General features: G+C 46.6%; 1 protein-coding gene across 1 annotated transcript in view; it reads left to right on the top strand.

Moving 5' to 3' along the window:
* The window catches only part of LOC115461790 (regenerating islet-derived protein 4-like), a 140,085-nt gene that overhangs the window by 33,394 nt on the left and 79,293 nt on the right, over positions 1–27,398 (top strand). The window contains 1 exon segment of the mRNA XM_030191836.1: positions 13,452–13,548. Coding sequence (XP_030047696.1) covers positions 13,522–13,548 — 27 coding nt within the window. The 5' untranslated portion in view covers positions 13,452–13,521.

Here is a 27,398-nt window from a genome sequence, read left to right as displayed (position 1 = left end):
TCTCCGCCTGAGAGTCTTTCTTTTTCCTCCTTTGTTCAGGAAATATCTAAGGATATTCCCTTTTCTATGGAGGTTGTGAATGAGCCCAGGGCTGAGATGCTCGAGGTCTTGGATTATCCTTCTCCACCTACAGAGGCTGCAATGGCTCTTTTGCATAACACACTCAGGGAAGTTCTTATGCGAAACTGGTTGTTCCCTCTCTCTAATCCAGTGGTCCCCAAGAAATCTGAGTCCCAGTACAGAGTCCATGGAGAGCCGGTAATGGTGAAGTCTCAACTACCTCACGATTCCATGGTGGTGGATTCTGCTCTCAGGAGAGTCAAGAGTATTAGGGACTATGCCTCGGCGCCCCCAGGCAGAGAGTCTAGAACCTTGGATTCTTTTGGGAGAAAGGCGTATCAGGCTGCTATGCTCGCAGCCAAGATTCAAACATACCAGCTCTACATGTGCATCCACTTGCGGAACTCGGTGAGGCAACTGTCTAGTTTGGTTGAAGCGCTTCCACCGGAGCTTGCCGAACCTTTTCCAGACTTCAGGCCCAGGACAGACTAGCATCAGATGCCTTTCTCCTGCTTGGGGGACAGGCCTTCTGTATGCGTATCCTACATACCTCTAGTAGGGAAGACTTTGCTGAACTCAAGCAAGACCACAGAACTATAATCCTGGTTGCTCCCTTCTGGCCTCGTCAGATATGGTTCCCTCTTCTTCTGGAGTTGTCCTCCGAAGAACTGTGGAGATTGGAGTGTTTTCCGACCCTCATCACCCAGAACGAGGGGTCGCTTCTACATCCCAACCTCCATTCTCTGGCTCTCACGGCCTGGATGTTGAGAGCTTAGAAGTGGCCTCTTTAGGTCTTTCAGAGGGTGTCTCCCGAGTCTTGCTTCCAGAAAAGATTCCACAAAAAGGTATTATTCTTTCAAATGGAGGAGGTTTGCCGTCTGGTGTGACAGCAAGGTCCTAGATCCTCTCTCTTATCCTACACAGACCCTGCTTGAATACCTTCTACACTTATCAGAGTCTGGCCTTAAAACCAACTCCATAAGAGTTCACCTTAGTACAATTAGTGCTTATCATCAACGTTTAGAGGGTAAGCCTATCTCTGAACAGCCTTTAGTTGTTCGCTTCATGAGAGGTTTGCTTTTGTCAAAGCCCCCTGTCAAACCTCCACCAGTGTCATGGGATCGCAACTTCGTTCTCATCCAGCTGATGAAAGCTCCTTTTGAGCCACGGAATTCCTGCCATCTGAAGTACTTGACCTGGAATGTCATTTTTCTTGGTGGCTGTTACTTCAGCTCCTAGAGTCAGTGAGCTCCAAGCCCTGGTAGTGTATACACCTTATATGAAGTTTCATCATAATAGAGTAGTCCTCCACCATCACCTAAGTTTTTGCCGAAGGTGGTGTCGGAGTTCCATCTGAACCAGTCAATTGTCTGGCCAACATTTTTTCCCCGTCCCCATATCCGCCCTGGTGAAGACATAGTTGCACACCTTGGACTGTAAGAGAGCATATGGCCTTTTATGTGGAGCGGACAAAGCCCTATAGACAGTCTGTCCAGTTATTTGGTTCTTTGATCCAACAGGAGGGGAGTCGCCATTGGAAAACGCACAATCTCTAATTGGCTAGCGGATTGCATATCCTTTACTTATGCTCAAGCTGGACTGACTCTAGAGGGCCATGTCACGGCTCATAATATCAGAGCCATGGCTGCGTCAGTGGCTCACTTGAAGTCAGCTTCTATTGAAGACATTTGCAAGGCTGCAACGTGGTCATCTGTCCACACATTCACATCTCACTACTGCCTTCAGCAGGATACCCAACGCGACAGTCGGTTTGTGCAGTCGGTGCTGCAGAATCTGTTCAGGGTTTAGAATCCAACTCCACCCTCCTAGGCCCATTTCTGTTCTGTTCCAGGCTGCACTCTCACTTAGTTGTGTTTCTTTTCAGGTCAATCTAAGTTATGTCCTCGCCGTTGTGAGGCCCAATTGACCAATGTTCATTGTTTTGAGTGAGCCTGGCAGCTAGGGATAACCCAAGTGTGAGAACAAGCAGCCTACATGTCCTCAGAGAATGTGAAGATACATACCTGTAGCAGGTATTTTCTGAGGACAGCAGGCTGATTGTTCTCACAAACCCGCCCTCTTTCCCTTTGGAGTTGTTCATTGTTCTCCTCTTGCTTTTGGTCTACACTGAGGGACTTTCTCACGCGATGTGCGGGAAACCGGTCCGCGCAAGTGCGGTGCCCGTCGCTCACACGCCAGAAGACTCTGGAAAATTTTTTTAAAAGAGTTTGCTGGCAAAAACTTCCAATCCTGGGCACGTGGACGTCGACCCAAGTGTGAGAACAATCAGCCTGCTGTCCTCGGAGAATACCTGCTACAGGTATGGGCAGACTTATACGGTCTGTGCCAGAGCCGGTGGTTGGGAGGTGGGGCTGGTGGTTGGGAGGCGGAGATAGTGCTGGGCAGACTTATACGGTCTGTGCCCTGAAGAGCACAGGTACAAATCAAAGTAGGGTATACACAAAATGTAGCACATATGAGTTGTCTTGTTGGGCAGATTGGATGGACCGTGCAGGTCTTTTTCTGCCGTAATCTACTATGTATGTTACTATGTATCTTTGGCTTTACCTTCTCTTCTCCTCCGCCTTCACAAATAGTCCAGCATTTACCTTCTCTTCCCCTCCCTCCCACCCTCACAATAGTCCAGCATCCTCTCTTGACCATTGCCCTTCTCCATCCCCCCCCCCCCCCCCCCCCCCGTGTACCTTTTAAAGTTTTTTGTCTGTAGCATCAGCAGCAGCATTCATACAGCCTGGTCACGCCAACGGCCCGGCATCTTCTCTCTGGCATTTCCCTGCCTTTGTGGAAGCAGGAACTTATGTCAGAGAGAAGGCCTCCAGGATTGGCACAAGCAGGCTCCCTGCCACTGACCACTAGAGGCCAGAAAACGTACTCCATTCTGTCAAAAATTAGCTAGCCAACTCCGACATCACACCTGGGGAGCTGCCACAGCTCTCTGGTTGAAAAACACTGCTCTACACGATTCATCATTAATTTTTTGGAACTGTGTTTTTCTCTTTTCACCACTATGTCCGGATTAGAATGACGCGAGGGACAAAAGTTTATCTCCCATCCCCACGAACTCATGTCCCTGACACATGCCCCACAAACTCGATCCCTGTCCCTGGCCCATCCCAGCGAACTCTGTCTCTGTCCCCATCCCCACAAACTCTGTCTCATCCACAGAAGCTGCAAACTGTTCATTTTATATTGAAATCTTTTATTGCAGTATAAAAATGAACAATATTCTGACTTGTCATTAATAAAGCAAAAAATAGAATGAAGATACATCCCCCCTTCTTCCCTCCCCAGCTCGCACCCAGATTCTCTCAAGCTCCCTCCCCAGCCTTTCCCCCAGTTTCTCTCATGCCCTCATCCAGCCCCAGCCTTAACCAGCTTCTCTCATGGCCCCTGCCCCCTTCCTATCCTTTCCCCCAGGTTCTCTCATGCCCCCTGCCCCCTATATGGTTATTAACACGTTAATTGTCCACCCTGTCCCCTACCAAGAAGTAAACACATTACTACCTCGTCGTCCAGCCAGGAGCAGCAGTGGAAGGAGGAGCGCCAAGCGGTCAATCGGGACCCCAGTTCTCCAGGAAGTGAGAGATGCCGGCTGCTGCTGCCTGATGCAATCTTCCCATTGGCTGCCGCTCTGGGATTTTATTTTTATAATAGCTTCGGGCCGGGGTCGGCCAAGCAGGGACACTTGTCTCAGGGAGGAGCAAGAACATCACCACAGACCACCACCGCTGGGCATGAATTTTTGGAAGAGCTTTTGTGGTGTGGTCGGGCCCCAAAATATTGTGGGTGCTGGATCACCCACAGCACCCACAGAGTTCGCGCCTATGGTCGCTACTACTGGCATCCTGGACGGAAGGAGGTGGAGTGATCAGCCGAGAGCCCTCAGCCGATCAACTTGACGGTAAAAAGGTAGGCTTCAGTTTAGCGCGGGTGCTGGGGTTATTACCGCTCCCTGGGGGTGGGAAAATAAGTTCTGTTTGCACCCACGGTAAAACTTTAAAATTTGTTCCCATTCCCGCGGTTTTACTGCGGATTACCACAGGTTACTGCGTTTACCTGCTCCCGTGTCATTCTCTAGTCCAGACTCCTGGCACCCAAATTTTTCTCTGTTGGAATGGGGCTGTCCCCAAGTGATCACAACCCATTCATTCTCTGTGATTTTTCTTAGGTCATAATCCCACTTCTTTCCAGAACAGTGATGTTGTAGCGTTTACAAGTTTCCAGGGATGAGACGTGCCACCTTGTTGTGTCTTTCTGTATAGAGATTTTCTGCCTTCAGAACTTCACAGCCAGCTACAAGACGAGCTACAACTTTGTCTACAAACTCTACTTACAGAAGTAAAGCAAAAATGTATAATTATATAATTTGGAATCTGCCCCTGAAAACACTTTATAAAGAACGCAAGCCAATTTAAATACTATTTTGGGCGGCAATTGGCAACCAGTGAAGTTTCAGATAGAAAGGGGAGCACGTGATCACCTCTCCTTAACCATTCAGTGTCAAGTTTTGATCAACGAATGGTTCCTGGGGTTACACGTATTTCCTGCTGTGCTTAAGCATCTTCCACTTGTTGTTCCTTCCCTGCTGATCTAATTCCTTGAAGAATTTCTTTTCTTTTCCTTCGCAAATTCTGTTACTTCCTTCCTTTTGGTGCCAATGGATTCTCACCACAAGTAACGTTTATCTTATAAGTTTTTTTTTTTTTTTTTTTACTTTAAAGTTTTATTGAGAGTTTAACAAGCATAACACCTCAAATACTGAACACACGTTACATTCCTTGTAGAACAATATACCTCCAAAGTTAGACATATACATGTATAAGTGCAATAGTTCTCTTTTCGACCTACCCACTCTCCATTTTTGTCCCACCCTCCTCCCTTCCTTGATCTATTTATTCCCTTCCCCCTCCCTCCCTCTCCCACCCAAACTAACTTTCTTCCCTTCCCCTATACATAGTAACTTAAACTTTACATTTCACCCAGTATGTTATCCAAATGTACCCACTCCTCAGCATCCAATTTTAAACGCCCCAGTCTGCGATCTGTTAGTTTCTCCATCTCGGCCACTATTTTAAGTTTTGCTGCCCATTGCTGTCCAGTCCGGTCCCAATTTCGATTTCCAATGAAAAGCTATGGGGGACTTTCGCTGCCGCCAGACTTATGCGTTTTACGCGTCTATGCCATTATATACCACTTACAAATTAATAAAAACAATTGATGAGGTTGCTTTTTAATGTATGTATAAATGACCTAGAGATGGGAATAACTAGTGAGGTAATTAATTCGCCGATGACCACAAATTATTCAGGTCGTCAAGTCGCAGGAGGAATGTGAACGATTACAGGAGGACCTTGCGAGACGGGAGAATGGGCGTGCAAGTGGCAGATGAAGTTCAATGTTGACAAGTGCAAAGTGATGCATGTGGGTAAGAGGAACCCGAATTATAGCTACGTCTTGCAAGGTTCCGCGTTAGGAGTTACGGATCAAGAAAGGGATCTGGTGTCGTCGTCGATGATACGCTGAAACCTTCTGCTCAGTTGTGCTGCTGCGGCTAGGAAGCGAATAGAATGTTGGGTGTTATTAGGAAGGGTATGGAGTCCAGGTGTGCGGATGTTATAATGCCGTTGTATCGCTCCATGGTGCGACCGCACCTGGAGTATTGTGTTCAGTACTGGTCATCCGTATCTCAAAAAAAGATATATTAGAATTGGAAAAGGTACGCGAAGGTCGACGAAATGATAGTGGGGATGGGACGACTTTCCTATGAAGAGAGGGCTGAGAAGGCTAGGCTTTTCAGCTTGGAGAAGAGACGGCTGAGGGAGATATGATAGAAGTGTATAAAATAATGAGTGGAATGGATCCGTGTGTGATGTGAAGTGACTGTTCACGCTATCCAAAAATACTAGGACTAGAGGGCATGAGTTGAAGCTACGTGTGGTAAAATTTAAAACGAATCGGAGAAAATTTTTCTTCACCCACATGTAATTAGACTCTGGAATTTCGTTGCCGAGAACGTGGTACGGGCGGTTAGCTTGAACGGAGTTTAAAAAGGGGTTAGATAGATTCCTAAGGACAAGTCCATAGACCGCTATTAATGGACTTGGAAAATTCCGCATTTATTAGGTATAACTTGTCTGGAATGTTTTTACGTTTGGGGAGCGTGCCAGGTGCCCTTGACCTGGATTGGCCACTGTCGGTGACAGGATGCTGGGCTAGATGGACCTTTGGTCTTTCCTAGTATGGCACTACTTATGTACTTATGTACTTATGAACAACAGAAAACAATCACTCCTCCCTGCAATCAATATCCTTCCTACCCACAGCCATATAACATATACAATTATATGCCCCAAAATTGAAAAATCCTAAAATCATTAAATGTTCTTCAGTTCCTCATTTCCGTACCCCCTCTCCCCCACACACGCACACCAACACCATAATCAAACTTCTCCTTAGCTCCAAAATAGTGGAAAGTATTATAAAAAATAAAATTACAGAACATGTAGACAAACATGGTTAATGGGACAGAGTCAGCATGGGTTCAGCCAAGGAAGTCTTGCCTCACCAATTTGCTTCATGCTTTGAAGGCATGAATAAACATTTATTTATTTATTATTTATTGCATTTGTATCCCACATTTCCACCTATTTGCAGGCTCAGTGGGGCTTACATAGTACAGTAGAGGCGATCGCCAATACCGGTATGAACAAATACATAGTGAGGTTATGGTAGCGAATGATCAAGTGTGGTAGACACATTGGGGGTCATAAGGAGGAAGAGTTAGGTTATGTCCAGTACAACTTATATATTGTTGTGTTGCAGGGTTAAGGCATTTAGGGTGGATCGTTAGGGTATGCCTTTCCGAACAGGTTAGTCTTTAGAAGTTTCCGGAAGTTTAGGTGGTCGTATGTTGTTTTCATGGTGATTGGTAGTGCGTTCCATAGTTGCGTGCTTATATAAGAGAAGCTGGATGCATAGGTTGATTTGTATTGAGTCCTTTGCAGCTTGGGTGGTGGAGATTTAGGTATGTTCGTGTTGATCTTGTTGTGTTTCTGGTTGTAGATCTATAAGGTCTGTCATATATCCCGGGGCATTTTATGAACCAGGGTGCAGTTTTTAAACGCAATATGTTCTTTGATTGGGAACCAGTTTAGTTTTTCTCGTAATGGTTTGTTGCTTTTGAATCTTGTTTTTCCAAATATAAGCCTGGCTGCTGTGTTTTGAGCAGTTTGGAGTTTCTTTATGATTTGATCTTTACATCCCGCATTGATACCATTACAGTAATCTAGATGGCTTAGTACCATGGATTGTACCAAGTTGCGAATATTTCCCTTGGGAAAAAAGGTTTCACTCGTTGAGCTTCCACATTGAGTGGAACATTTCTTTGTTGTGGCTTTCGCTTGGCTCTCTAGTGTGAGATTTTGGTCGATTATAGCTCCAAGAATTTTCAGGCTGACTGAGATAGGGAGGGTGTAATCTGGGGTGGTTATGTTGGTGGGTTTGATAGTGTTATATTGGGTGAGAGGATGAGACAATTTGATTTTTCTGTGTTAAGTTTTAGTTGAAATGTATTCGCCCATGAGTTCATGATGTTCAGGCTGAGTTGATTTCTTTGGTGATTTCTGTTAGATCATTTTTGTAAGGGATGTACAATGCGACGTTGTCAGCGTATATAAAAGGGTTGACGCCATGATTGGATAGGGACTTATTATTATTATTAGCATTTGTATAGCGCTACCAGACGCACGCAACGCTGAACTCCTGATACAAAGAGACAGTCCCTGCTCAAAAGAGTTTACAATCTAAGTAATACAGACAAACAAGACAGTTACGGGTGAGGGAAGTAATGGATGAGAAGGGACAAGGGGAGGGCAATTGTGCTAGGAGCTAAAAGCAGCAGTGAAAGGTGGGTTTTCAGCATAGATTTGAAAACAGGTAGAGATGGAGCTAGACGTATAGGTCCAGGAGTCTATTCCAGGCATAAGGTGCCGCAAGAGAAAAGGAGCGAAGCCTGGAGTTAGCAGTGGAAGAGAAGGAGGATGACAAGAGAGATTTGTCCAGCGAGCGGAGTTCATGGGGAGGAATGTAGGGACAGATGAGAGCGGAGAGGTAATGGGGGCTGCAGAGTGGATGCATTTAAAGGTCAGTACGAGAAGTTTAAACTGGCTAGTGGGTCTCATAAGGTTGAAAAGGAGCTGCCTTGATTTCTCTCCTCACATGCTATTCTTGACCCACTACAATCTGGTTTTCGCTCTCCTCCACTCAACCGAAACTGCGCTTACTAAAGTCTCCAATGACCTATTACTGGCTAAATCCAGAGGTCATATTCCATCCTCATTCTTCTTGATCTTTCCGCTGCTTTTGACACTGTCACAGCATACTTCTCGATACCCTGTCCTCACTTGGATTCCAGGACTCTGTCCTTTCCTGGTTCTCTTCCTACCATCTCCCTCCGCACCCTTAGTATTCACTCTGGGGATCCTCTTCTACTTCTATCCCTCTGCCTGTCGGCGTACCTCAGGGTTCTGTTCTTGGGTCCCCTCCTCTTTTCTATCTACACTTCTTCCCTTGGTTCATAATCTCATCCCATGGCTTTTCCTACCATCTCTATGCTGATGACTCCCAAATCTACCTTTCTACCCCTGATAACTCACCTTGCATCCAAACCAAAGTTTCAGCGTGCTTGTCTGACATTGCTGTCAGGATGTCTCAACGCCACCTGAAATTAATATGACCAAAACCGAGCTTCTCATTTCCCCCCCAAACCCACCTCCCCGCTCCCCCCCGTTTCTATTTCTGTTGATGGCTCTCTCATTCTCCCTGTCTCCTCAGCTCGAAACCTTGGGGTCATCTTTGACTCTTCTCTCTCCTTCTCTGCTCATATCCAGCAGATTGCCAAGACCTGTCGTTTCTTTCTTTACAACATCCGTAAAATCCGCCCCTTTCTTTCGAGCACATCTACCAAAACCCTCATCTACACCCTTGTCACCTCTCGTTTAGACTACTGCAATCTGCTTCTTGCTGGCCTCCCACTAGTCACCTCTCCCCTCTCCAGTCGGTTCAAAACTCTGCTGCCCGTCTCGTCTTCCGGCAGGGTCGCTTTACTCATACTACCCCTCTCCTCAGACCCTTCACTGGCTCCCTATCCGTTTCGCATCCTATTCAAACCTTCTTCTACTAACCTATAAATGTTACTCACTCTGCTGCTCCCCAGTATCTCTCCACACTCGTCCTTCCCTACTCCCCTCCCGTGCACTCCGCTCCATGGATAAATCCTCCTTATCTGTTCCCTTCTCCTCTACTGCCAACTCCAGATTTTGCGCCTTCTGTCTCGCTGCACCCTACGCCTGGAATAAACTTCCTGAGCCCCTACGTCTGGCCCCATCCTTAGGCCACCTTTAAATCTAGACTGAAAGCCCACCTCTTTAACATTGCTTTTGACTCGTAACCACTTGTAACCACTCGCCTCCACCTACCCTCCTCTCTTCCTTCCTGTCACATTAATTGATTTGATTTGCTTACTTTATTTATTTTTGTCTATTAGATTGTAAGCTCTTTGAGCAGGGACTGTCTTTCTTCTATGTTTGTGCAGCGCTGCGTACGCCTTAGTAGCGCTATAAAATGCTAATAGTAGTAGTAGTAGTAGTAGTAGTGATCCTTGAGGTACTCCACAGTCTGCTTCCATGGTGATGATATGGTCGATTTTGATTTCACTTGATATGTTTTAGGTTGTTAGAAAGCCCTTGATCCAGTTAAGTACACTTCCACCAATCCCAAGTATTCTAGGATGTTTAGTAGTTATGTTATGTTCACCATGTCCGAATGTACTAGAAATATCGAATTGTAGGAGGAGTACGCTTTTGCTTGTTGCAATTTCTTGTTTGAATTTGGCTAAGAGGGTAATTAGTACTGTTTCGCTGCTATGGTTGGAACGGAATCCTGATTGTGATTCGTGTAGTATTGTGAATTTGTTTATGTAGTCAGTGAGTTATTTGGTTACCACACTTTCCATCAGTTTGACTACCAGTGGGATTGAGCTACTGGGCGGTAGTTGGTGATATCATCTGTTTTTTTTCTTGGTATCTTTGGTATTGGGTGAGTAGGATGTTGCCATTTTCCTTGGGGAAGAGACCGTGTTGAAGCATGTAGTTTAGGTGGGATGTGAGGTCTGCTATGAAGCGATGGGGAAATGGATATTTAGTAGGTAACTGGGGCAGGTATCCAATTTGCAGTGAGTCTTAGAGAACCTATTAATTCGCTTGGTGACTGTTTAGACAGTGAGGGGAGCGAAGCTTGTCCAGAGTCTGTCCGCTGGGTATTCACTGGGGATTAGGTCCAAACACTCAATGAAGTTTTCGATGCCAGTAATGTTTTGAGGTAGCGTGTTTCGTAGGTTTAAAATGTTTTCATTGAAGTATTTGGCAAGTTTATCTGCTGATGGGATGTCTGTGTTGGTTGCGGTGACCATGGTGATGTCTAGTAGATTGTTCACGAGTTGTAGTAGTTTTTTCATGTCTTTGTAGTCAGACCCTATTTTGGTTTTATAGTATATCTTTTGGCTTGTCTCGTTGCGTATTTGTATTTCTTTGGGTTTATTTCCATGCATTGAATGTTTCTGTATCTTTTATTTTTTTCCATGCTCGTTCAGTTTCCTGGATTGTGTTTTTAGTTTTTCAGTTCTTCATTGTACCATGGTATAGAGTTATGACTACATGAGGTTCTTGTTTGTAAGGGTGCTATTTCGTCTAGTATGTTTTTACATCTTATGTCCCAGTCTGAGAGATAGGGTGTGGAGTCCGTTTGTGCTGTCATTCATTATTGTACATCCGTTGCCAGAATGTATCCATTTGGCCTCTTGTGCTGTAGGTTGTGCATTCTTGTATACGGTGTGAGCTCTTTTTTCGCCAAAGTAGGGACAGGTTTAGTTTGTAGTGGTCTGACCATGGTGTAATTGTCCATTTGATGTCTGATATTATTAGGCTCTGGTCTGAGGGCAGTTTGTGAGAGATAAGGTTGAGTGTGTGGCCTTTGACATGGCTTGCCTAAGTATGTGGGCACTTGAGATCCCATAGTTGGAGGAATTCCTTACATTCGCGTGCGTTAGAAGAGTTAGGGTCTTCTGTGGAGGTTGATGTCTCCTAGTACTAGTATGTGGGGTGGGCAACACAAGTGTTTGATATGAAGTCCCATGAAGTGTGATTGGCATTTGTTCCAGTTGCCTGGTGGTCTGTAAAACAAGACACAGTTTAGGTGGTCCGCAGGGTAGTGTGGTTGATTCTGATGGAGGCGATTTCAAGTTGCGGTGATATGGACTCGGCAAGTGGTTACGGTAGTGAAGTGTGATCAATGGATCAGACTATGCCTCACGCCTCTCTTTTCCTTTCTAGTCCAGTGAGTGATTTTGTAACTCGGGCGGCAAAGGTCTAGGATTATAGGGTCCTTTTGGACATGGATCCAAGTTTCATTGATGAAAAGTTGGTTGAGGTTTTCTGATGTAATCCAATCTGTTATTATACCTGTTTTATTTACTACTGATCTGGCGTTGATGTAGCCCACTTGAATGTTTTCATAAGGGTTATCTGTCTTCGGTGTTATGTGGATTTTTGTCATTGTCTGTTTTTAGTTGGTGTGGGTTAATTTATTTATTTATGGTATTTGTATCCCACATTTTCCCACCTCTTTGCAGGCTCATGTGGCTTACATAATCATGAATAGTGGAAATGTATCAGAAAATACACATTTAGTGTTACATTAGGATCTTGGGCAACATGGTAAAGAAGAAGCATCATAGTAGTATAACAAGTAGATTTTGTAAGACAGTTCTGAATATATGTGTATGAGTTATGTATGTTCACATTGTTGATTTTTGTGGTATGCCTTGTTGAAGAGATGGGTCTTCAGCAGTTTGCGAAAATTCGTTAGTTCATAGATCATTTTAGGTTTCGCAGCAATGCGTTCCATAACTGTGTGCTCATGACTCCTGCGTTTCATAACTGTGTTTGTTATGACCTTTTTTCCCTTGTGTATGAGGTTGTCCGCTAGTAGGTGTTCCTCCTTTGTTTGGTGGTAGTCGGTTTAGTGAGGTGTGGTGTGTCTGTTCAGGCTTTGGTGGTTATGTAGTATGGGTATGATGTTGTTTTCAGCGAGTGGGGGTGGTTAGTGTTAGGTGAATCAAGGATAGGGAGTAGAATTTAACACATATTGAGGTGCAGTTGCACCATGGAGCGATACAAAGGCATTATAACATCCTCAGTTTTTGTTTTCCATTCCTTCCTAATAATTCCTAACATTCTATTTGCTTTCCTTAGCTGCTGCTGCACACTGAACAAAAGGGGTTTCCTCAACAATGACACCTAATGTGGAACCTCGCATCATGTAGCCATGGTTTGGGTTCCTCTTTCCCACCTGCAATCATTTTCACATTGTTCACATTAAACGTCATCTGCCGCTTCCATTTGAACCACAGATCCTCCACCACTCCTATATCCTTCCATTCCATCAGCTCTTTCTTCAGGGTACACACCCCATTTTAACAAGTCGCATGCTGAAATCCAGGATTTTGAACTTTGTGTGTCCATATTCTGTTTCAGCTCTACATCAAACCATACAGTGTGATGATAACTATTGGTTAGGTGGCCAGTCACCCTAATGTTGGACACACTATCGTTATTTGTGAGCAGAATATCGACTGTCGTCCTTCCCTTTGTGGGTTCCTTCATCACTTGTCCTAAGCAGTGCTGTCTGAAAAGCATCCATGAAAGAGGATGGGATTTGGGTGTGATCATATGTGATAAGGTGGCTAAACAGATAGAAGACTGCAGCAGCGAAGCTAGAAGGAGGCGTGAGTACATAGGGAGGGAAACGGGCCAGTAGGAAAAAAGGAGGTGATGATGCCCTTGTATAAGACTCTGGTGAACCTCATTTTGAATATTGTGGTACAATTCTGAAGACCAAGACATCAAAACGAGATAAAGAGGATGGAGTCATTCAGAGGACTTTGGAGAAAGGTGGAGAGGAGGTTATGATAGAGACGTTTAAATACCTATGCGGCATAAATGCACATGAGTGATCAGTTTCAATTGAAAGGAAGCTATGAACGAGGGGTAACAGGATGACGGTGAAGAGAGATAGACTCAGAATGAACCTGAGGAAATACTTCATCACAGAAGAGGCAGCCTCCTGGTGGAGGTAGTGGAGATAAAACTGGATTTTGAATTCAGAAACTTGGGACTAGTACGTAAGATCTCTAATAGAGTGAAAGGGAGAGTAGATGGCATGGATGGATAGACTGGACAGGCCACATGGTCTTCATCTGTCTTCATGTTTCCTCATCGATAACTTTTCCCCTAAATCTTGTTTTTTTCATCTAGGACGTGCAGCTCAATCCATTGCCCACCGAGATGGTTCTACTACAGATCTAAGTGCTACGGCTTCTTTGGGATGAGTAAAACTTGGTCTAATTCTGAGGTAAGCAGTAAAGTTTATGTTTTCTTGTTTTATGGTGATTGTTATGGCTTGATAGCTTGTTAAATCAGAGACAATGTGATAAATGCTTCTCCTCACTTTCCTTAGATTAACATATACCTTCCTGATATTCAAAACCCATTTAACCAGCCAGGATCAGCACCTGGCCAGTTTAATGCCCCGTAACCGGCGATCCACCAATTTTCAGTGGGACATGGCCGGCCAGGACCTGCTGAAATTTGCTGTTAGTGGATAGGTGGTTTTATATCACATGATAACAGCGCTGCTGATTTTCGGCAACAAGTAAGGCGGCCATATTTGGCCATATTTTCTTATGTATATTACTTATTAATCAGATATTTATTTTAAAAACCCTAACATTGCCCTGTTTCATAAAAACTGCATCAGGAGTGTGAAAGAGTAAAAACAAAAAAATTCTATTCAACCAAAAAAAGAAAGGAAGGGTAAAGGGGCTGGGAGTTTGATATATCACCTTTCTGTGGTTACAATCAAAGTGGTTTATATATTGCATACAGATACTGATTTGTTCTGGAGCAAACGGAGATAAGTGACTTGCAGGAGCTGCAGTGAGAATTCATCCCGGTTCCCAGGCCACAGCACTAACCGCTAAGCTACTCCAAAGGAACACAGAGGGTGCAAACATCGTAGGCTAGATTTATCAGTAAAAAGCAATAAAGCTAAGAGTCATTCTAATTACTATCAAGATACAGGAGAGGCTCCTGCCCCCTTAAATTGCTTGGGAGCACCCAAGTGTTGATATTTAGTTTTATGTAACTAGGAGTGTCCTGAATATCGTCCTCTGATCGGTCCCGTTTTACAGGGCCACCGAGAGCGGGGGCATGGGGGGGGCAAAATTCCCTGGCCCGGGCCTCCAGGGGGGGGGCCCGCGCCGGGGTCAGGCCGCCGGCGCTGCAGTTCCCGTCTCACCTGCCTGCCTCCTCGGCTCTGGGCCCCCCGCATTCGAAGCGACAGACACAGATCGCCTCCCTTCGGGGCCTTCCTCCCTGTGTCCCGCCCTCACGAAACGGAAGTTACATCAGACGAGGGCGGGACACAGGGAGGGAAGGCAGTAAGAGGCGATCTGTGACTGCCGCTTCGAATTCAGGGGTACCGGAGCCGGGCAGCAGCAGGTAGACTGGGGACTGCAGTGGCGGGGGTACGATGGGGGGCAGCAGCAGCGTGGGGAGCGACAGGGGGCAGCAGCAGCAGGGGGGAGTGATGGGGAGCGGCAGCGGCGGGGGGGGGGGGCGGAGGTGGGCGGCCTTGCCCCAGGCCCGGCCTAGTCTCTCGGCGGCCCTGACGTTTGAAAGTGGGCAGGTCAGGGGTAGTAGAGGTGCCAGAGTTGGGGAGGAACTTCAAAGCTGGCTCAATATCTTGGTACTTGGTACAACCTTGAGCTGCCCCGACAGGTTTTGTTCCTAGGAACAGGAACTAGTGGGGTTCGTTTCTGCCCCCACTCAACCACCAGAGATTTTAGGTAGGCCGGGGAGGGGTTCTAACCTTGCCTGAAGGAGGGGGATCCGAAAGGAGGGAGAGGATTGGAAAGGGGTGAGAGAGAGATTGGAGGGGCTGTCTTATGTGTCCTCAGCTGTATATCAGCCATGAGCCATGTAAGCTCTGGCAATCAGACCACCAGAATTATGGAAAAGGGCTAATTTAGCTGGCGACGGTCAGCATTTTAAAACAGGTGTTCCAAAATAAAAGAACTGTATAAATAATCATCACATAAACAAAATGATTAAATCGAAATAATCAGAATAACCCCCCCCCCCCTAAAATATGATAACATACCTTAGAAAGTATAGAATAGTTGCAGTTAAAGGTCAGAGGCCTTGTTCATACTACATTCACTGGAAAATTCAGAACATATCATATTGTCAAATAAATGTACAGAAAATCTTTATAAGTCTCTTAGGGGAGAACTTAGCAACGGTGGGCTACAGTTAAGACTACTACTACTACTATAAATCATTTCTATAGCGCTACCAGTCCGTACACAACGCTTCACAATTGAACATGAAGAAAAGACAGTCCCTGCTCAAAAGAGCTTAACATCCTAAATCAGGACAGACAGACAGGACCAATAAGGATAAGGGTAGGACAGATAGAAGGACACATAGGGAAGGGACTATGAAGAGAGGAAGACAGATAAAGGTTACGAGCAAGTGACAAGTTGGGAGTCAAAAGCAGCATCAAACAGGTAGGGCCTTTAGCCCGGATTTGAAGCGGCCAGGGATGGAGCTAGACATAATGGCTCAGGAAGCCCATTCCAGGTATAAGGTGCGGCGAGACAAAAGGAACGGAGTCTGGAGTTAGCGATGGAGGAGAAGGGTGCAATTAGGAGAGATTTGCCTAGTGAACGGAGTTCCTGGGAAGGAGTGTAGGGAGAGATGAGGGTGGAGAGGTAGTGAGGTAGTGAGGGGCTGTAGAGTGAATGCACTTATAAGTCAATGAGGAGCTTGAATTTTATACGGAAATGGATAGGGAGCCAGTGAAGTGACTTGAGGAGAGGGCTGATATGGGGCATAACGACTTTGGCGAAATATTAGTCATGCAGTAGAATTTTGAACAGATTGAAGAGGAGAGGTGGCTGAGTGGAAGACCTGTGAGAAGCAAGTTACAGTAATCAAAGCGAGAGGTGATGAGAGTGTGGATGAGGGTTCTGATAGAGTGTTCAGAAAGGAAGGGCGAATTGTGGCGACACTATAAAGGAAGAAACGACAGGTTTTGGCAATCTGTTGAATATGTGCAGAGAAGGAGGGGGAGGAGTCGAAGATGACCCCAAGGTTACGAGCAGATGAGACACGTTACTTTACTGTTAACCTGAATTGTTAGCAGGGGTCCAGAGTTAACATGGGGGGAGGGGGGCACTAGGCATATAGGTGTTTTTAGGAGAATACCAAATAATGCCTTAGAGTGAACTTTTTGATGGATTTCTAAGTAAACAGTTCTGCGTCAACATAAACCACATTCACACTTATGGAAACTTTGGAAACACTGACGTTTTTAAATCTCTTACTTCAGTCACTCACAGAGCACAGACCGGTCCTCACCAATGACAGAATAAAGGACTGACAATTAGAAAAAGAAACACTAAGAAATCACATTCTCTATAAGCAATACAGCACAGGAGAAATACAAATAAAAATGCATTATCTAATGTAGGAAGCAAAATTCAATATCACTTATTACCCCAAAATAAAACCCACAAATAAATTATCTAGATACCCATGAAATGTTAAAAACATGTGGGACACAGAGGGCCCAATATTCAGACTGTTCCTGGCCGGTAAAATAACACTGAATGTCGGCCAATGTGTCTCCAGACACAGTGTTTAAATATATTCTGCAAAGACATGACATGTATGTTAGGCAGATATTTACATATACATAGAGGGGCATAATCGAACGCGAACGCCCATTTGTAAAAACGTCCATCTCCGAGAACGGGTCCGAACTGTATTTTCGAAAAAAATGGACGTCCATCTTTTTTTTCGAAAATACATTGGATTAGGGCGTTTTTTGAGCTGGGCGTTTTTGTTTTTTAGCGATAATCGAAACCGAAGCGTCCCAGCTCAAAAACGACCAAATCCAAGGCATTTGGTTGTGGGAGGGGCCAGCATTCGTAGTGCACTGGTCCCCCTGAGATACCTCTATGCCAGCCTCAAATATCATACCTAGCTCCATGACAGTAGTATGCAGGTCCCCAGAGCAATTTTACTTTAGTTGGTGCTGCGCGGGACCCATGTAGAGAGGAAAAATCGGAAGAAAAAAAAAACAAGCAAGCAAGTGCAGTCAGGGACGTCGGGTCCAGCACAGCACTAACTAAACTAAAATTACTTCGGGGACCTGCATACTGCTGTCATGGAGCTGGGGATGACATTTGAGGCTGGCTTACAAGTTGGAAAAAAGTGTTTACATTCGTTTATTTTTTGGTGGGAGGGGGTTAGTGACCACTGGGGGAGTCAGGGGAGGTCATCCCCGGTTCCCTCCGGTGGTCATCTGGTCATTTAGGGCACTTTTTTGGGACCTGTTCGTGAAAAAAACGGGTCCAACAAAAGTGACCTAAATTCTCTCTGAAAACGCCTTTCTTTTTTCCATTATCGGCCGAGCACGCACATCTCTGCTCAGCCGATAACCACGCCTCAGTCCCGCCTTCACCACGCCTCCGACACGCCCCCGTCAACTTTATGCGTTCCCGCGATGGAGTGCAGTTGGAAACGCCCAAAATCGGCTTTCGATTATACCGATTTGGGCACCCACAAGAGAAAAGACGTCCATCTCCCGATTAGGTCGGAATTTGGGCGTTTTTCTCTTTCAAAATAAGCCTCATAGTCACATAGTAAATGACGACAGATAAAGACCTGAATAGTCCATCCATCTGCCCAACAAGATAAACTCATTTTACATGGTATGTAATACTTTATATGTATACCCAAGTTTGATTTGTCCTTGCCTTTCTCAGGACACAGACCATAAAAGTCTGTCCACCACTGTTCTTGTACTAAAAGTTCTGAAGCTAACGTTGAAGCTCCTTAAAATTTACACTGCAGCCCATCCATATCTATTCAGCCACGATCAGGGTGCAGACCGTAGAAGTCTACCCAGCAATGGTTTTACTCTCCAATTACTGGTGTTGCCACCCAATGTCCGCTAAGATTCCATGGAACCATTCCTTCTAAACAGGATTCCTTTGTGTTTATCCCAAACATGTTTGAATTCCATTACCGTTTTTATCTCCACCACCCCCTGAAGGAGGGCATTCCACATATCCACCACCCTATCTGTGAAAAAATACTTCCTGACATCACTCCTTAGTCTGCCCCCCTTCAACCTCAATTCATGTCCTCTAGTTCTACCGCCTTCCCGTCCCAAATCAGAAAAGGAAAGGTCATTTTCTACAATAAAAAACCGTCTACCTTTTCCTTTTGAAAATACTGTTTGCAAAAACGTTTTGTGATTTGGACGTTTTATTTTTAGGTCCATTTTCAAACAAAAAATGTCCAAAATGGAGAGTGGCTTAATGGTTACTGCAGTGGGCTTTGATCCTGACAACATGGGTTTGATTCCCACTGCAGCTCCTTGTGACCTTGTCTAAAAGACAAGTCAAATGCACAAGGGGTGTATTTTGGATATGACTTCTAAGTCTGAATTTGGACGTTTTTTGTAAAACGTCCAAAATCAGAACAGGAAAGGAGGTCATTTTCTACTAAAAAAATGTCTATCTTTCCTTTTGAAAATGCTGTGAGGAAAAACGTTTTGTGATTCGGATGTTTTATTTTTGGTACATTTTAAACAAAAAATGTCCAAATGCAAAACATACAAAATACACAGAAAATCCACAATAGAATGAAACCATTCACATGTGTGGTAAAAGCTTTGGATGTAATGTAAATCTCAAAGTGCATCAGAGTCCACACGGGAGAGAAACCATTTGCATGTATAGAAGTGTGGTGAAAGCTTTGGTCAGAAGGTAAACCTCACAATGCACCAGAGAATACACACAGGAGTTAAACCATTTACATGTCCTGAGTGTGGTAAAAGCTTTGGTTAGAAAGAAAGCCTCACAAGGCATCAGACAATCCACACAGGACTGAAACCATTTACCTGCACTGAGGAGGTAAAAGCTTCAGTTTTATTGGGACAGGTAATCAGGGAATGTACACACTTGCTATGAAGTATGGAAAAATAGTACTCTGGTATTTAGATATATGTAATGAGTCCTCCTTTTACTACTACTACTACTTAACATTTCTAAAGCACTACTAGGGTTACGCAGCGCTGTACAATTTAACTTAGAGGGACAGTCCCTGCTCAAAGAGCTTACAATCTAAAAGACAAGTGAACAGTCAGTCCGATAGGGGCAGTCAAATTGGGGCAGTCTGGATTTACTGAACGGTAAGAGTTAGATGCCTAACGCAGCATTGAAGAGGTGGGCTTTAAGCAAAGACTTGAAGATGGGCAGGGAGGGGGCTTGGCATAGGGGCTCAGGAAGTTTGCTCCAGCATAGGGTGAGGCGAGGCAGAATGAGCGGAGCCTGGAGTTGGCAGTGGTGGAGAAGGGTACTGAGAGGAGGGATTTGTCCTGTGAACGGAGGTTACGGGCGGAACGTAAGGGGAGATGAGGGTAGAAAGGTAGTGAGGGGCAGCAGACTGAGTGCATTTGTAGGTAAGAAGGAGAAGCTTGAACTGAATGCGGTATCTGATTGGAAGCCAGTGAAGTGACCTGAGGAGAGGGGTGATATGAGTATATCGGTTTCTGGCGGAATATGAGAGTTCTGAACAGATTGAAGGGGGATAGATGGCTAAGTGGGAGGCCGGTGAGGAGTAAGTTGCAGTAGTCAAGGCGAGAGGTACATCTATAGATCTGAATTCAAAGCCCAAATCTACTGATAAACAGTAGACACAAGGCATCAGGTAGAATAGTGGAAAAGTGACATCCCAGAAAGCAATAGGGCATCCTTGGGGGCACTGCAGTGGACTTTATAAAATGCCCCCAGGTACACATCTCACCATCGCTCCAACAAAGCAGGTAGGTTTTGATCTGGAAGTGTTTCTGGAAGTCCATTAATCCGAAGATTAAATCTGCATGATCTAATTTCTAGGTGATCAAGATATTGTGACTGTTCTTTAATCAGCTTGTGGAGCATTTTCAGTTGATCTGAAATGTCTCCCTCTGTGTCTTCTATTGCTGACACCCTCTTCTCCAGCTCCCCAGTTCGGTGGGTAGTGTCTTCCAGCAAGTTTGCTAAACTGGAGAGCTGTTCAGAGAGTTGGAATAATTGTGGTTCCATTGTTTTCTTGACCGCCTCCGTGAGTTGGTTTAACTGAGGTGATGTAAAAATCAGTGTTGCCGCATGCGGGCTCGGCGCCATCTTGGAGTCACTTGCTCCCCAGGGCTTCTCTGGTTCCTTTTTGCTAGATTTTCCCAGCATTGCCGCATTGACTTGCACCACAAATAGATCTATACACCAAGGGCGCTAAATCCAACGAGGAAGGATTATTTTCAAAATGTAGTGGTAGCCATGAGCGGTCAGGTAGGTAATAGGGTCCCTGAGAAGAGCTCTCACATGCCTGCTCTCCTCAACTCATCACGTGATCTCCCCGTAAGATCAAATTTATGTTTCAATAATTTTTTATTGGAAAACCACAAAACAACATTTCCATTAGGGTTATGAACAGTTTGCATATCTAACACAGGTCACTGCAGTATCTAAGTCATTTAAACGCATTACCTGCCAAATAGCCTCCCAATGCTCTCTGCCGTTCACCCCTGATCTGACCTACTACTGCTCGTTCTCCAATAACTTTTTTACATTTTTCTCCCTCCCCCTCCCTCCCTCTTTCCCCTTCCCCCTCTTACCCAGCTCCCCTCCCGCTCCCTGTCACAGTTATAGTCCGCAGCTCTCATGCTTTAGCTACTTGACTTCCACTCCCATGTCACTTAAACAACTTAAACGAAATAACCAACGAGATTAACCAGAGCTTCCAGATCATGCACTCATGGGCGGACTCATTCCAGTTAAAATTTAATGCAGAAAAAACTCAATGTCTAGTTCTCACTTCCCAATTCAACACAAACAACTACCCCACTATAATTACACCCTACTGCACACTTCCTATCTCAGAAAATATGAAAATTCTTGGAGTCACCATTGATCGAAACCTCACACTCGATGCCCACGTGAAGAATACAACGAAAAAATGTTCCAATTGATGTGGAAACTCAAAAGAATAAACCTTTTTTCCCAAGAAACATCTTCCACACCCTAGTCATTAGTATAAGCCACTTGGACTACTGTAACGCTCTGTACGCAGGCTGTAAAGAACAGACCATTAAAAAACTCCAAACAGCCGAGAACACTGCAGCCAGACTCATTTTTGGAAAACCTAAATATGAAAGTGCGAAGCCCCTAAGAGAGAAACTGCACTGGCTTCCGCTCAAGGAACGAATTGAGTTCAAGATCTGCACGACTGTACACAAATCATTCACGCAGATGCCCCACTCTATATGTTAAACCTAGTGGACCTACCGCCCAGAAACGCCAAAAGATCGGCCCGCAAATTCCTCAATCTGAACTTTCCCAGCTGTAAAGGAATGAAATACAAACAGGCTTATGCTACTACCTTTGCGTACAAAAGCACACGGTTTTGGAACGCTTTACCCATGGCCCTGAAAACCATGAACAATCTAACCAGCTTCCGCAAAGCTTTGAAAACACATCTCTTCAACAAAGCCTACAAGAGTCTACTACTACTACTTAACATTTCTAAAGCGCTACTAGGGTTACGCAACGCTGTACAAATTTAACATGGAAGGACAGTCCCTGCTCAAGGAGCTTACAATCTAAAAGACAAATGTACAGTCAATCTGATAGGTCAGGCAGATTGGGGCAGCCTATATGTTTGAAAGGTTAGGTTCCGAAAGCAGCATTGAAGAGGTGAGCTTTAAGCAAGGATTTGAAGATGGGTAGGGAGGGGGCTTGGCGTAGGGGTTCAGGAAGATTGTTCCAGGCATAGGGTGAGGCAAAGTAAAATGGGTGGAGCCTGGAGTTGGCAGTGGTAGAGAAGGGTACTGAGAGGAGGGATTTGTCATGTGAGCGGAGGTTACGGGCAGGAACGTAGGGGGAGATGAGGGTAGAGAGGTAGTGAGGAGCAGCAGAGTGAGTGCATTTGTAAGTAAGGAGGAGAAGCTTGAATTGTATGCGGTATCTGATCGGAAGCCAGTGAAGTGATCTGAGGAGAGGGGTGATATGAGAATAACGGTTTGGCGGAATATAAGACGTGCGGCAGAGTTCTGAACGGATTGAAGGGGGGATAGATGGCTGAGTGGGAGGCCAGTGAGGAGTAGGTTGCAGTAGTCGAGGCGAGAGGTAATGAGGGCGTGGACTAGAGTTCGGGTGGTGTGCTCAGTGAGGAAAGGGCGAAATTTGTTGATGTTGAAGAGGAAGAAGCAACAGATTCACCTCCTCCAATTCAAGGCAGGTTGGGGTAAAGTATTGTGTACGTCTGAGCCAGTCATTCAAGTGTCTCAGTCCACTGGGAATTGTCATATAGTTCAAGTTCAACAATCCCAAGCCTCCAAATTCCACCGGCAAGTACAGAGTTGACAGTGCTGTTCTTGGCTTTTTCTGCACCCACAAGAAAGCCTGCAAAATTTTATTGAGTCTCTTTTCATCCGCCTTGGCCAGGTATAAAGGCAAAGTCTGGAATACATACAGCCACCTGGGTACAATCACCATGTTATAGAGAGCTATCCTACCCAGGAGTGAAATGGGGAATCCTTGCCACATTTGCAGCCTCAGCTTTGTGTCATTCAACAACTTTCTCACATTCCACTCATACATTTGTGGGAGCTCTCGGGGAATTGTGACTCCTAGGTACTTTATTGCCTCTGTCTCCCACTCCATGGGCAATGTCAACCTTTGCCTGATGGTATCACCCTGCAACACCTGCAATGCTCTAGATTTTCGAATATTCAATGTGTATCCTGAGAGGGCCCCAAAGTCTCCCACCACCCCTAAAATCCTGGTTACTGAGTGTTCCTGCCGCTGGGTAATCACAAGGAGGTCATCAGCAAACGCCAAAGCTTTAACTGTGCCTCCCTCCAGCGGTACCCCCCTCTCCTCCCCATCCATCCGCAAAGCACGGAGCAAGGGTTCCATTGCCAAGACAAAGAGGAGGGGTGAAAGGGGGCATCCCTGCCTAGTTCCCTGTCGGACCTCAAAGGATTTTCCTTTTACTCCATTCACCAGAACAGCTGCTCGGGGGTTATTATACAGTGCCCATAGTGTGTCTCCAAACCACCCCTGTAATCCCATATAGGTTAACAGCCCAAACAGGTATCCCCAGTCCACCTTGTCAAACGCCTGTTCGGTGTCCAAACTAAGGAAACTAAGGATCAATGCTGATTCCTGTTCTTGTTGGCACTTTGCCATCGCCAACAAGAGGCGTCTGACATTGCTTCCTACTTGCCTGTTCCTCACAAAACCCACTTGTTCTTCTCCTATAAGATCAGGGAGCAATTGCCCCAAGCGGGTAGCGAGTATACAGGCCAAGATTTTTACATCGACATTGATCAAGGAGATAGGCCTATAAGACCCGGGGAGTGCTCCATCTTTCCCCGGTTTTGGTACCAAGGTAATCAGGGCTTCGTTCGCATATAGTGGGAATTCCTTATCCTCAATCACTTGTTCCAGGTATTTCCCCATCGCCTCCAGCCCTGGCTTTGGTAAGATCTTATAGTATTCTCCCATGAAGCCATCCGGTCCTGGGGCTGAGCTCAAAGCCAGTGTTTTGATGGTATCCTGCAATTCCTTTCTGGTAATGGGGCTATTTAGCATATCTATGTGCTGTGTCTGGAGTCTAGGGAGGCCTACCCGTTCTAAATAGCCTACTAGGGTTTCTGTATTCCTTCCCCGCACACCCCCATAGAGCGTACTAAAATAATCATGGAATATCTGCCCTATGTCCTCACTTTTATGTTTTGTCACACACACCCCTGTGGTCCTGTATTGTAGTAATCACCCGCCCCGATCCACCCGTTTTAATCAGCCATGCTAGCATAGCGCCTGCTTTATTGCCAAACCGCTGCAATCTGCACTTATAATACATTAAAGATCTCGTGGTTTGGCTGTGGGTAAGGGAATTGAGAGTCACCTGAGCAACTAAGTACTGTTCTTTATTTGCCGCAGTCGGGGCCCTTATGTATTTTCTTTTGGTCTTCTGGAGTTGGGCCTCCAATTGTAAGATCGCTCTAGCCTGCTTTTTCTTGCGTGCTTGGATAAATGCTATTATGTCTCCCCTTATAACCGCTTTAGTGGCCATCCAATAAAGCTTCGGGTTTATTGCATGTTGCTTGTTAAACCTCTCATATTCCCCGCATTTAGCATTTAAATAATGTGCGAATTCCTTGTCCCCATGTAAGTACCCTGGGTATCTCCATCCCCCTGTGCGCTGATAATACTCTGGGACCTCTATCTCCAGCCATACAATCGCGTGGTCCAATACCTCTGTAGGGCCTGTTCCTGTGTTTCGCACCCATGAAAATGCCAGTCTGTCCATCAATATGTAATTGATCCTAGAGCTGGTGCCATGTGCCCTAGAAAAATGGGTATAGTCTTTTGTTTCTGGGTGCAAGGCTCTCCAAGCATTCACCAGATTCAGAGTGCACATAAATGTCTGGAGGGCCCTTTTTCTACTCCCTCCTTGCGGTGCGCCCTGTGGATTTGTGGTGTCTACCCCCGGATCTGCTATTAAATTAAAATCCCCACACACCAGCAGCTTCAGCGTGGGATATGGGGCTCATTGCTTTACTATAGACTGGAGGAAAGTTGGCATGTAAGTATTGAGGCCGTAGAAGGAGACCACCAGGAATTCCCTGCCCTTGAGCCACAGGTGAACCAGGACATATCTCCCCTGGGGATCTGCCGTGACTAGCTCTGCCTTTGCCGCAATGCCTTTCCTGATTAAAATAGCTACTCCCCGTGCTCTGCCTTCCGCCGAGGCTGAGAAGACCTCCCCCACCCACGACCGTTTCAGCCATAGGAGCCAACTTTTCAAAATTATTGGGGGTGCTAAGCCCAGTGGAAATAACCCTTCCTTGGACACATACAAGGAATTTTCTCATTCTCCGAGGACAAGCAGGCTGCTTGTTCTCACGACTGGGTTGACGTCCACGGCAGCCCCCACCAACCGGAACAAAACTTTGCGGGCGGTCCCGCACGCAGGGTACGCCCACCGCGCATGCGCGGCCGTCTTCCCGCCCGTGCGCGACCATTCCCGCTCAGCTCTTTTCTTTTCCGCGCTGGAGAGAGCCGCGTTCGTCTCTCTCTCTGTCAGCCCCGGAAATCGGATCGCGCGTTCGCCGCGAGCTTTTCTTTGTTCTGTTTTATTCACTTTTCTGTTTTATTTTGTTTAAAAAAAAAAAAAAAGAACTTTGTTTCCCTCGTCTTTTTAGAGGGGACGTCTCGTTGCGGCCTTGTGGCCGCGTGGTCGATTTATTTTTCGAGGCATGAATTTTACCGCCACCATCGACGACTTTGACTTCGCCGACGCGATTTTTCCGTCGATGTCCTCGAGTCCCGAGTGAATTTAAGAAGTGTGGTCGGTGCGGCCGGCATATCTCGCAGACCGACACTCACGCTTGGTGCCTCCAGTGCCTCGGGCTGGAGCACGATATCAAGACGTGTACCTTGTGTCTCGGTCTCCGGAAATGGACACAGGTGGCGAGGCAAGTTCTACGGGACCATCTTTTTGGAACTTGCGCCGGCCCCTCGACGTCGACTTCGACGGCATCGGTGTCGACGGCTGGATCTTCGGTACCGGTACCGATGTCCGCGAAATCGGCACTGACGGCACCGACCCCAGGAGCACAGGTCCCGTCGGCCCGCCGGTCTTCCGGAGACGGCAGGGGTGAGCGGCCACATGGGCAATCGGCCCCGGTCACTCCTTCTACCCAGGGCCCTCGGGACCGAACCCTGTCAGACCCGATCCCTCGAGGCCGGGGGGGATCTACTTCCTCCTCTTCAATTCCACCAAGCGCCGATGACGGGCACCGAAAAAAGGCAAAGAAGCACCGTCATCGGTCACCCACGGCGCATACGGCTCCCGGCGCCAGGGATGATTCGACGCCGAGGAAGTGACAGCGCCGAGAGGAGAGGTCCCCCTCTGTGGTAGAGGTATCATCACGCCAGGGTGCCAGCACTTCAGTGCCGTCTCCTGGACCCGACCAGCTTCCGGCATCGACACCTCTACCGGCCCCCTCGCCTTTCCCGACAGCGGGCCTAGACGAGTGCCATCCTTCCGGGGATCCTGGAAGGGCTGATGCGCCAGACTGTGCGGGCGCCGGGAGTGCTTGCGCCCTCGGCGTCGTTGAGGGAGGCGCTGGCGTGCTCTAGCCCGGTGCCGAGGCCTTCGACGCCGACGCCGCTTGCGGCGCCGGTCTCGACCGCCACGCAGGTGGAGTCCCCGTCAACGTCGATGGAGGGAGCTTCATCCCCGCCGGCGCGGGAGTCCACCGCTCAACGACGCCACCGAGGCCTCGGTGCCTCGACGTCGAGCTGGGCCCGGTTGAGGACTGAGCTGCAGGAGCTCATGTCCAACACCGAGGAAGAGGCCTCGTGGGGGGAGGAGGAGGACCCCAGATATTTCTCCTCAGAGGAGTCTGTGGGCCTTCCCTCCGACCCCACTCCTTCACCAGAGAGAAAGCTCTCGCCACCTGAGAGCCTCTCCTTTGCCTCCTTTGTCAGGGATATGTCGATTTGCATTCTCTTCCCCGTGGTCTCTGTGGATGAGCCGAGGGCTGAGATGCTCGAGGTCCTCGACTATCCATCACCACCTAGAGAGTCCTCCACGGTGCCGTTGCACAATGTCCTCAAAGAGACACTGCTTCGGAACTGGTTGAGACCATTATCTAATCCCACCATCCCCAAGAAAGCGGAGTCCCAATACAGGATCCACTCTGACCCAGAGTTAATGCGGACTCAATTGCCTCATGGCGGTCGTGGACTCTGCTCTCAAGAGGGCACGGAGTTCGAGGGATACCGCCTCGGCGCCCCCGGGGCGGGAGTCTTGCACTCTGGACTCGTTTGGGAGGAAGGCCTACCAATCTTCAATGCTCGTGACCCGCATCCAGTCCTACCAGCTCTACACGAGCATACACATGCGGAATAATGTGAAGCAACTGGCGGACCTGGTCGACAAGCCCCCCCCGGAGCAGTCCAGGCCTTTTCAGGAGGTGGTCAGGCAGCTGAAGGCGTGCAGAAAGTTCCTGTCCAGGGGTATATATGACACCTGTGATGTGGCATCTCGTGCTGCGGCCCAAGGTATAGT

Source organism: Microcaecilia unicolor, chromosome 1, assembly GCF_901765095.1.
Source record: "Microcaecilia unicolor chromosome 1, aMicUni1.1, whole genome shotgun sequence".
NCBI lineage: Eukaryota > Metazoa > Chordata > Amphibia > Gymnophiona > Siphonopidae > Microcaecilia > Microcaecilia unicolor.
Note: the sequence above shows the minus strand (reverse complement) of the source record. Positions and strands in the feature narration are given on the sequence as shown.